General features: G+C 47.5%; 1 protein-coding gene across 1 annotated transcript in view; it reads left to right on the top strand.

The window, feature by feature from the left end:
- The window catches only part of LOC109922588 (myoferlin-like), a 78,502-nt gene that overhangs the window by 29,644 nt on the left and 37,038 nt on the right, over positions 1-11,820 (top strand). The window contains exons 14-20 of the mRNA XM_048618490.1: positions 1,170-1,301; positions 4,545-4,708; positions 5,242-5,356; positions 6,695-6,797; positions 8,111-8,250; positions 9,103-9,270; positions 10,630-10,741. Of these exons, the coding sequence (XP_048474447.1) occupies positions 1,170-1,301; positions 4,545-4,708; positions 5,242-5,356; positions 6,695-6,797; positions 8,111-8,250; positions 9,103-9,270; positions 10,630-10,741 (934 nt within the window). The remainder of the gene's footprint in view (positions 1-1,169; positions 1,302-4,544; positions 4,709-5,241; positions 5,357-6,694; positions 6,798-8,110; positions 8,251-9,102; positions 9,271-10,629; positions 10,742-11,820) is intronic.

Below are 11,820 nucleotides of genomic sequence, written 5' to 3'. Positions count from 1 at the left end.
ATGGCTGTGAGTCTGTGTGGGTGTGTGTGTGGTCTTTGTGTGTGTGCATGTGTGTGTGTGTGTGTGTGTGTGTGTGTGTGTGTGTGTGTGGTCTTTGTGTGTGGTGTCTGTGTGTGTGTGGTGTGTGTGTGTATGCGGTCTGTGAGTTTGTGTGTATGTCTGTGTGTGTATGCGGTCTGTGTGTGTGAGTGTGTGTGTATGTCTGTGTGTGTGTGTATGTCTGTGTGTGTGTGTGTGTGTGTGTGTGTGGTCTGTGTGTGTGTGTGTGTGTGGTCTGTGTGTGTGTATGTGTGTGTGTCTGTCTGTCTGTCTGTGTGTGTTTCTGTGTTTGGGTGAGTGAGTGTGCGTCTGTGTGCGTGAGTGTGAGAGTGTGTCTGTGTGTATGAGTGTGAATGTGTCTGTGTGAGTGAGTTTGTGTGTGTTTGTGTGTGTGGGTGGGTGTGTCTGTGTGCTGAAGACCCTGAAGTACACCACGTGCTGAAGGCCAATATAATCTCTCATGACAGCAGCCAGTCAGCTGGAGGTATGCCTGAGAGACGGAATTCCTTCAATGTGAACTCCTGATTCCAAGACAATGTCCTTGGTTCTAGAGTCTTCCGTAAGGGCAAACAACCTTTCTGCATCTACCCTGTCCAGCTCTCTAAGAATCTTGTATGCTATAATAAGGTCACCTCTCGTTCTTCTTAACTCCAATGAGTACGGGCTGACCTCCTAAGACATTCTGTCTGTACCTCGGATCAGCCTAGTGAATCTTCTTTAGACTGCTTGCAATGGCAGTGTATCTTTCCTTAGATACATGGCCCCAAAACTGATCACAGTATTCCAGCTGTGGTCTGATAAGTGCCTTGTATTGTTTTAGCAAGACTTCCCTATTTTTATGCTCCATTCCCTTTGAAAATGCCACAGTGGACATTCTTATGGCAGAGGTGAAGTGCACAAAGTCATTAAGCTTTTAAAACTCCCTTCTGACAGTCTGTAATTTACCAAAAGGTTGCCAGTACGTTTTGATGATCGGATTACCATTCACAAGGTATTTTCCTAGTATCACTCAGGAGATTGTGAAGTTGCTTGTTTCTGTGTTTTAATTACTGTGATGCCTGTCAGACCACAACCCACATGACGATTTCCAGCGACGAATAACAGTTCATTTCTTGCACCGACGTTTATAGCAACCGCTGGACAAGTCGCAAAATCAGAGGAACGTTGCTCAGCTCCGTGTGCGGATCTGGATGGGGCTGTCTACTGACGAAGAGGAGTTTGAAAAGTACATTGATGGGAAAGTTTTGGTCACTGCAGAAAGAGTGAGTCCAGCAATCCTGGAGTGCTTTTGGCATTTTGCATGTATTTATTTTTACAATCTATTTCATAGAAGCGTTCAATCCCTACAGGGTGGAGGCAGGCCATTCAGCCCATCGAGTCCACACCGAAGAGCAACCCATCCAGATCAGCACCCCCCGCCCATCCTATCCCTGTAAACCTGCATTCCCCGTGGTTAATCTATTGAGCCTACACATCCCTGGGCACCACAGACAATTTAGCACGGCCAATCCACCTTAACCTGCACATCTTTGGACTGTGGGAGGAAACCAGAGCATCTGAAGGAAACCTGCACAGACAAGGTTGGAGGGGGGACGAGAAAAATTCACACAGACAGTCGCCGGAGGGTGGAATCGAACTCGGGTTCCTGATGTTGTGAGGCAGCAGTGCTAACCACTGAGCCAGCGTGCCGCCCATTTTGCAGAACAGGGCTCATCAGGTTCAGTTACGACCTTGAACAAACTCGCCCCCACCCCACCCCCCAACATTGAATTCGCTGATCGAGACACCTCGGGTGAAAGAGGTAGGGGAGCTGCATTACTGATTAGGGAGAATGTCACAGCTATTGAGGGAAGACACATCCAACAAGGTCATATGGCTGGAGCTCAGGAATAGGAAGCGTGCAGTCACTTTGATAGGGTTATCCTGCAGACCTCCCAACTCCCAGATCGAGGAATGGACACATGTACAAACGTGTGCATAATAATAACAGGATTGTTGCATTGGGTGATTTTAACCTGCCCTAAATTGACTGGGACTCTGTTAGAGCCAGGGGCTTGAATGGATGGTTTCTTGAAGCAAGATGTGAATAATCAACTTGGGAAGGGGCCATGTTAGACCTGGTGTTGGGGAATGGGCCCAGTCAGGTGATCGAAGTTTCTGTCAGGGAGCATTTCATGAACAGTGAGCATAATTCCTTAAGCTTCAAGTTACTTATGGATAAGGATAAGAGCAGTCTTCAGGTGAAAGATCTAAATTGTGGGAAGGCTAACTCGACAGCATTAGGCATGACCGAGGAATGTAGATTGGAGTTGGCTGTTTGAGGGTAAACCCATACCTGTCAGGCTGGAATCTTTTAAAGGCCTGTTGATTGGAGTTCAGGACCAGCGTGTTCCTGTGTCAGTGAAGGATAGGGATGGCAAGATTCGGGAACCTTGGATGACGAGAGAAATTGTGAGCTTAGTCGAAGAGAAAATGGAGGCTTACATAAGGTTTTGGAAACTGAAGACTGACAGAGCTCTCAAAAAATATAAAGAAAGCAGCAAAGAACTTAAACAAGGAGTTAGGAAGGCTAAAAGGGGCCATGAAATGTCCTTGGCAAAAAACGTTTAAGAAAAGTCCAAAGATATTTTATGTGTATATAAGAAGCAAGAGATTAACTAGGGAAAGGCCCACTCAAGGACAAATCTGTGTGCAGAGCTGGAGGAAGTGGGTGAGGCCCTTAACGAATACTTTGCAATGGTTTTCCAGATGGGGAGTCTAGAGAGGGGTATGTTGATATTCTAGGCCTTGTCGATATAAAAAGGAAGGGGGTGTCGGATGCCTTCAAAAGCAGTAGGGTAGACAAGTCCCCAGGACGTGATGGCATCGATCCCAAAATACTGAGGAAGGACATGGTTGGGGCTTCATACAGAATTCCCCCAATTTCCATCACAGGAGAGATCCCAGAGGACTGGAGAATATCCAAAGTTATTCCTTTGCTTAAGAAGGGCAACTACAGGCCAGTGAGCCTTACATCAAAGGTAGGGAAATTATTGGGGAAGATTGTTAAGGAGGTCCCTCAAAGCAGGCTGATGCAGAAAGTGAAGTCATATGGGAATCCACAGTGAGCTGGCAAGATGGATTCAGAACTGGCTTGGTCATAGAAGACAGAGAGTAATGATGCAAGGGTGTTTTTCTGACTGGAGATCTGTGACCAGTGGTGTTCCGCAGGGACCCCTGCTGTTTGTATTGTATATAAATGGAGGAGAATGCAAGTGGTTTGATTAGTAAGTTTGCAGATGACATAAAGATTAGGGGAGCTATGGCTGGTGAAGAGGATTGCCAGAGGATACAGCAGGGTATAAGTAGGGTGGAGACTTGGCAGAGAAATGGCAGATGGAGTTTAATCCTGTCAAATGTGAGGTGATGCATTTTGGAAGGTCTTCTGCAAGAAAGAAGTATACAGTGAATGGCTGAACTGTTAGAAGCATTAGAATACAGAGGGATCTAGGGGTACAGGTCCACAGCTCCCTGAAAGTGGTAGTTGGGATATTGCATGCAGCTGTGGTCACCACACGACCAGACAGATGTGGAGGCGTTGGAGATGGTACAGAAACGTTTTACCAGGATGTTGTCTGATCTGGAGGTTATTAGCTATGAGGAGAGATTGGATAGACTTGGTTTGTTTTCACTTGAATGTCAGAAGTTGAGGAGTGACCTGAAAGGGGTTTACAAAATTATGAGTGGCATGGATTGCATAGATAATCAGAGTCTTTTTCCCAGGATAGAAGTATCAATTACTAGGCGACATAGGTATGAGGTAAAGGGAGGAAAGTTTAAAGGAGATGTAAGAGGCAGATTTATTTTTACACAGAGGGTGGTAAGTGCCTGGAATGCGCTGCCAGAGATGGTGTTGGAAGTGGATACAATGGCAACATTTAAGAGGCATCTTGACAGATACATGAATAGGCAGGGAATAGAGGGATTCAGACCGCTTAGATGCAAAAGGCTTTTAGTTTAGGAAGGCATTGTGTGTCGGCACACAGACGTGCTGGGCCTGTTCCTGTGCTGCACTGTTCTTAGTTCATTGTCAGGGGGACTCGTGCTGAACTCTGAGAGACTTTAAGAGACTCGGTGCTCATTCCTGGCAGCTTCCCACTCCCTGTGCATCATGTCTTCTGTAGAAGTGCTCTGCAGTGCCTCATCATCCACACAGGGCTGTTCCCAGGAGGCTCGTTGGGAGCGTTTGGAAGCTCGCAAGAGTGAGTGGAACCTCATGGGAGGAAGGAAAAGTAGGAGCGTGGTGTCAATTGCAAAATGCATTATGGATACATTTTCGTAAATGAATCCTTGTCACTTAAAGCAAATATCGTATTCCCCCACTTTCTGGTCACAATGAACCCGAGCCCCTCCCAGTCTCGTGCCTCTCTGTTCCACACCAGACAGCGCTGTCTGTACAACTGAGCCTTTGCTGCAGGGAGCCAAATGTGTCGATTCACTGTTTGTACTTCTGGTTCTCTTTTCAGTATGAAAATCAGGCAAGGGTCATGGGCCACTGGGGCACCAGTGGGTTGCTGCAGCATCCGACGTTCTCTGACGCGTTGGGTAAAATAAAACTGTCAAGAAAGGACTTCTATCCTCTCAGGGGCTGGCAGTGGGACGGAAAATGGACCATCGACCCCGAGAGGTGGTGAGTTTGCTTCCTGCCTTTCGGGTGGGGCTGGGGGGGAGGGGCCTTCCAAAGCATTTCGATTGATGTTAATGCACACCTTTGTACTTTTGTTCACGGGACAAGGGTTTGTTTGTGGTATCAGCAGTATTGTCAGGGAGCACTGCATCTAAAAGACAGCATCTCCAACAGAGCAGCGCTCCCTCAATGCCGCAGTCAGTCTGAATCATACCCTTAACTCCTGGAGTGGGACATAAACCCACGACCTTCTGACTCAGGGGCGAGAGTGCGATCCAGTGAGCCACGGGTGGTTTGAAAGAAGGGCGGGGGTATCACAGAGAGATAGCAGAGGAGATGAATGGGAGATGGAAATGGATGCGGAAAACCTGCAGACCAGAGGGAGTAAGGAATGATTGAGGGAGGGATGGGAAGTGAGTTGCATGCATTTGAGGTTGAGGCGGAGGAGGAGTTAGAGAGGAATTTGGAAACGGGTCGAGTGGTTCTCTGTCTTTGAGTTTCCAGCTTTCAATTCTCTTTTTCCCTCTCTCTTACAGTTTGTTGTTTGATGCTGATGCGGGCCACAATGAATTCACTGATGAAGTTTATGAGAATGAAACCCATTTGGCTGGAGGAGAATGGAGCCCAGCCTTGGAACAATACACAGACAAAGTAGGTGTTTCACTCCCACTTCTTCTGAGAAATCTGACTGAAATGTGCGCCGGAGTTAAACATTGCACAGGCAAGCACCATGAGGCAGGCCCTTGGTAACTGCAAGAAAGAAAAGACTCGAATCTTCTATAATTGGGCTAGACTTCAATCCAGATCCTGGAGGTGAAAAGGGCAGGATGTCACATTGTCAATCTGGAACAGAAAGAGGGTGTTCACCCCATTGAGTCTCTGTACAGAAATCCAGTCAGTCCCATTGCCCCACTCCTCCCTGCGGCCTTGCAGTTTATTTCCCTCAAGCACCTTTCTGATTTCCGGTTGAAATCATTCATCATCCCTGTTTAGTCCAGGCTCATAGGCAGTGAGTTCCAGCTCATTGCCACTCGCTGTGGAAACATGTTTGACCTTACATCCTACCCTTGTATCCCTTGCCCAAAACATTAAATCTATATCTCCCAAATTATCTTTGTACCATCAAGTGATGGGAACAGTACTTTTCTGTCTACCACCTGCTATATAGGAAGGATATTATTAAACTGGAGAGGGTTCAGAAAAGATTTACCAGGATGTTGCTGGGAATGGAGCGTTTGAGTTATAAGGAGAAGCTGGATAGGCAGAGACTTTTTTCACTGGAGCGTAGGAGGTTGAGAGGTGACCTCATTGAAGTTTATAAAATCATGAGTGATATAGATAAGGTGAATGGCAGGTGTCTTTTCCCTAGGGTGGGGGATTTCAAGACCAGAGGGCATATTTTTAAGGTGAGAGGAGAAAGATTTAAAAAGGACATTTGGGAAAGCTTTTTTACATAGAGACTGGTTCGGTTTGTGAAATGAACTTCCAGAGGAAGTGGTGGATGCGGGTACAGTTACAATATTTTAAAGACATTTGGATAAGTACATGAACAGGAAAGGTTTGGAGGGATATGGGCCAAGTGCAGGCAGGTGGGACTAGTTTAGTTTGGGATTATGATCAGCATGGACTGGTTGGACTGAAGTGCTGTATGACTCTGTATTCAAACTTCTCATAATCTTGTCCAAATCCCCCCACAACCTCCTTTGCTTCAAGGAGAACACCCCAAGCTTCTCCAACTGAACCCTGTGGCTACAGTCCCTCATCCCTGGAACCATTCTGGTCCATCTCCGTCCACACCATGTTGAGGACACTCACATCCTTCCTGAATTGCAGAGACCAGGGCTGCACACAGTGCTCCAGTTGAGGCCTCATTAGAGCTTTGCTGCTGATTTGCAAAAAATGGGGAACACGATACTGTTCTCAGTTGCTTGAGAGGGGTCTATGCAAAAACCTCCCATGTCATTTGATGCTTTTTCTCTTGTACCTCAGAAAGGGAATAGACACTCACCGATGGAAGAGATCGAATGTCCTGTTGGGTGGGAATGGAAGGAGGAATGGATGCCAGATTTTTATGGGGCAGTGGATGAACATGGTAAGTAGGCATGTGCCAGTGGGACTGGCCAAAGACATGGCACTATTGAACTGTAACTACCTTCTTTCATTTACAGTTAACCCTTTCTGGGTTATTGGTGAGCCTGGCTCTCGTTATCTCAACCCAGTTTTCTATGTTTTGTATCAGGGTCACGAACCTCAGTGCTCCTCTGACCTTTTCTCTCTTGTCTTTCGAGGTTGTAGATATCCCATCATATATGCTCTTCCTCATCACTGAAGTGAAATGAATTGAATTGAATTAGCTTTATTGTCACATGTACTCAAATGATTACAATGAAACGTTTACAATTGCCACATTACAGTGCCATCTTAGGTACAAAGGCACCGAGGAACAGATACTGAAAATCAAATTCTGAGGGAACACAAACATTAGAAAAATAAAGAAATAAATAGTCCACCTGCCACTTGTCATCTGTGTTCAGTACATAATACTCTAGCCCTGACATAGCATATTGTGCATTGATATTCCACCACACGCAAACGAACACAAGGTCCGGGAAGGCATTCCAATGCAGCACTGAGGGCACGCTAGGCTATCGGAGGGTCAGTACTGAGGGAGTGCCGCACTGTCGAAGGGTCAGTACTGAGGGAGCGCCACACTGTCGGAGGGTCAGTGCTGAGGGAGCGCCACACTGTCGGAGGGTCAATGCTGAGGGAGCACCGTGCTGTCGGAGGGTCAGTGCTGAGGGAGCGCCGCACTGTCGGAGGGTCAGTGCTGAGGGAGCGCCACACTGTCGGAGAGTCAGTGCTGAGGGAGCACCGTGCTGTCGGAGGGTCAGTGCTGAGGGAGCGCCGCGCTGTCGGAGGGTCAGTGCTGAGGGAGCGCCGCACTGTCGGAGGGTCAGTGCTGAAGAAGCACTGCACCATCTGTGTGCTTGTGTTGCTGCAGTGCAGCGCAATAGAGCATTGATAGAGCATTGCATTGTCAGGCAACACTGAAGGTCTGTGGCCCAATTGAAGGTGTCAGCTTTCAGATAAAGGGCCAGTGTGCCTCCTGAAGTTAATGTTATTTCAAGTCTCTGCCTTATTTCAAAGAGAGGCCAATAATTACCCCTGCACGAAACACCCCATCTGGTCGTGTTCATTTTGCTGCTTGTCGGAGCTCTCTGTGCCCTACAGTACAGCAGTGACTACAAGTCCAAAGTCCCTCCCCAAGTTCATGGTGTCAGTCCCCTTTTGGCCCCCTCCCTCCTCCGGTTGTTGAACTCCTCGCCTCGGGCAGCCGAGGCACCTCATCTCTGGAGAGACAATTTGATGTCTGTTACCACAACGTGTCCTTTGCTCCATTTGAAGGATGGGAGTACGGAAAGGCCGTTTCACCAGAGACGATGCCAAGGCACTGGAACCCCACAGAGAAAGCCTACCACACGCACCGGCGACGCCGATGGAAACGCGAGCGCGTGAGGAAACCTGATCGCTCTCGCCAGCTGAAGGTGGGCTAACACACTGTCGGTGCGCGCCGCGTTTGTGGCGACGGAAAGCAACGATTAGATTGGAGGACCCCGTCTGCCATTTGAAACATTAAGCCCGTCTCCCCCATCAGGTGGGGGTTGAGGGACCCTTGTCTTATCCCTGATCCCCCATGGGCAGTTATTTTCCCCAAATTGGCATGAATAGAACAGGCCACCTCATCGTCATTGTACCGTGATTTATGGGAGCTCGCTGTGCATTCGTTAGCTGCTGCCTTTCCCATGTAACACCAGCTTACCTGTGACTAAAACCCTCATTCCTGTCTCCATTCCCTCTATTCCAACGCACACCTGCCTGGTCTTGAGGTCACTCAAGATACTGTGGCTTGTGTTTTGAAGTACAGGTCCAAATCCCCCTGTCAATATCTATGCTCGGTGCCCTAGGCTCCTGGTCAACAGCAGCTTGATTTTACAATTCTCATGCATGTTTTCAAATCCCTCTAAGGCCTCACTCCCCCCACCCCCCCAGCTGTGTAACCTTCCTGACCCCACACTTCTTTCCATTTACCTGCATCCCTGGGCTCTGGAGCAATCCTGATTTTAATCACACCGTTGGTGGCTGTGCTTTTAGGAGCCTCGGCTCCAAGCTCTGGAATTCTCTCCTTAAGGCTTCCCCCATTTTGCTTCTGAGTGCCCTGGCTGTAACTTGAAGGTCATTTCGGGCCCATTGTTAATAAGACCACGAGAGGAAACTGTGCTCCCTCAAGTCTTCACATCAAGTGAGGACATGTACGACCAGTCGTGAGCTTCCTTTTTAAGAGACTTCATGACTGAAACTGAAGCCCTTCAATTTGCGATCTGATGTTCCTCACGCAGAGAGAAGAGATTGATTCAGATGGCTGGGAGTACGCCCCTCTGTTTGGCTGGAAGTTCCACGTAAAACAGAACAAGGGAGACATTTACCGTCGCAGGCGCTGGAGAAGGCGGCTAATCCCCAAGGAGCAGCTAGGCCCGGCGGCCATTTTCAGACTGGAAGGCTCTTTGGTATGTTTCCCGGTGCTCGAAGGCAGTCACTCACTTGCTCAAAGGTACTTTGGGACAAAATTATCTGGAATTTGTCGACCAGAATGGACGAGAGGTTCACCAACGAACTAACCCACGTTAATTCATAGCAGGTGACAACATATTCATTTTAATCGTGCAACGATAGCACCACAAAGCAACAATCCAATGTAGATTTGTATTGCATGGAAAGGGGGGTCATTCAGCCCATCCATTTCCTTACCAGCTCCTTGAAACAGCAGTCCACTTCTCTGTTGCCCTGAAAATTGCCCGTATTCATCCAGCTTTCCTTCTCAAAGTGGCTGTAGAATCTGCTCCCACCACCCATTTGGGTAGTGCGGTTATTTTCAAAGGAGGACAGAAGTTCACCTTCTCCAGTCTCACCATAGAATCCCTACAGTGTGGAAGCAGGCCATTCGGCCCTCTGGTAAATGGAAGTTTTTCCTCCATTTTGTACCATTCTGGATTGAGCCTTCTGTGCACCCCCTCCAAGGCCTTGACTTGCTTCCTAAAGTGTGACACAGTTCTTCAACAAGCTTTGCCAGTGAATTGTGAAGGGTTAGCGTGGCTTCATTAGAATTCCTACAATGTGGAAGCAGGCCATTGAGCCAATGAGCCCAAACCAACCCTCCAAAGTACATCCCATGCAGACCACACACACCCCCATCCCTGTAATCCTGCATTTCTCACGGCTAATCCATCTAAGATGGGAGGAAACAGGAGCACCCGGAGGAATTCCACACAGACACGGGGGAGAATGTGCAAACTCCACACAGACAGTCGCCCGAGGGTGGAATCGAACCCGAGTCCCTGGTGCTGTGAGGCAGCAGTGCTAATCACTGAGCCACCATGCTGGCCTATGCCACCATTCATTGCCATTCCTGCAACCTGTATCTAACCGTTAGCAGACCTTCCCTGGGAATGTTTGATGGGGACAGTGTAGAGGAAGCTTTACTTTCGCCCTAAAAGAGTAGAGGCACCTTTACTCTGTATTTAACCCTGTGCTGTTCCTGTCTTGGGAGTGTTTGATAGGGACAGTGTAGAGGAAGTTTTGCTCTGTATCTAATCCTGTGCCGTTCCTGTCCTGGGAGTGTTTGATATTGACAGTGTAGAGAGAGCTTTACTCTGTATGTAACTCTGCTCTGTACCTGGCACAGCACTACTTGGTGTTGTCACAGGCTGCCTGAAGTTTAAGAGATAGTTCAGTTTCTCCAGCACAGAGTTGCTTCACTTGATGAGGAGTGAATGAGAGCGGCCTGGATATCTGGGCAGAGAAATGGTGGGTTAACGAGTGCTCGCCGTGGAAATACTATGTGTGAGAGCCTGCCTGTTTTTTTTCAGTGTCGGGAAAGCAGTGAAGGACATCTGGAGGATCTTGAGGAACAGGAGAAGCCTGTTGGCCGTCAGGAACTTTATGGGATGACCGCACCCTTTATATCTTGCATTCTGGACCGTAAGTTTAAGGTGGTTTACGAGAACTGTGGCACTCTCAGTACTCCAGTGCTGTAGTTAGGGATTGGTGCGTTGTCTTGTCACTGTGATATTAAACTGAGACCCTCTATAACCATTCAACAGGAATAACAGGTCCCTTGATCCTATTCGAAGGAGACCTGGGGGAGTTCTCCCTGGTCAATATTTATCCCAACAACACCGAACTAGATTTTTCAGTCATCCTTCACCTTGTTGGTGGGAGCTTGCTGCATGCAAATTAGCGTCACATTTCCTACCATACAGCATGGGACTGCTCTTGATGAAGTTCTTCATTGGTTGCCCCCAAGGTTGTGAAAGATGATACATAAGTGCAAGTCTTTCCTTGTGGTATCTGTATTGCCCGCCTGCTTGAGATTGCATGATCTAAAAGTGTCCACCAATTATCCATTACGTGTCCAAAAGTGGATTGGGGCTGAGGGATAGGTGCTTTCCGTTCTGAGATTGATTTCAGCAGTGACAAATTCCCTGCAGTTTTGAGACAGAGGGGCATTAAAGTGGAGAAGGATATTTGTGTGAAGAAAGACCCTGGTATTCAGCTCACATTTTAAGGTGAAGCTCTGGGGGAAACTTAAACCTGAATCTCATTGAAACGAGATGCTTTTTGTCTTGCACTCATCAGGGCAAATGCAAGAAAGCCAAGTTCCAAACAATTGCAATAATTTATACTCTGATTGGCTGAGGCAAAAGCAACAGGGAACTGTCGGGTCCCCCAAACTAACAGTAATTCAAGAAAGGCACAAGGTGTGAATATTATTTTTCCACAGCAACGCATGGCCAATCAGAGTTGACTTGCAAACCAATCAGTGCCGTATGGTATAAATTGCTGTGATCGTTTGAAATTTTGGCATTCTTGCATTTGTCCAGATGAATGACAGACAAATAGTATTGACACCATGCATCTCAATTCTGTGATATTGAAGGAAAAAATTTCTTTGTTCAAACAGTAGTAATGCATTGGAGTATCCTGTTTAATAGGCTGGATTAGAAGGACTAAACTAGTTACTGTGCAGGTATAACACTAGTTACTGTGCAGGTATAACA

The sequence above is a fragment of the Rhincodon typus genome, chromosome 40, assembly GCF_021869965.1.
Source record: "Rhincodon typus isolate 14 chromosome 40, sRhiTyp1.1, whole genome shotgun sequence".
Taxonomy (NCBI): Eukaryota; Metazoa; Chordata; class Chondrichthyes; order Orectolobiformes; family Rhincodontidae; genus Rhincodon; species Rhincodon typus.
The sequence above is the reverse complement of the archived record's forward strand: the minus strand, read 5'-3'. Positions and strand labels throughout refer to the sequence as shown.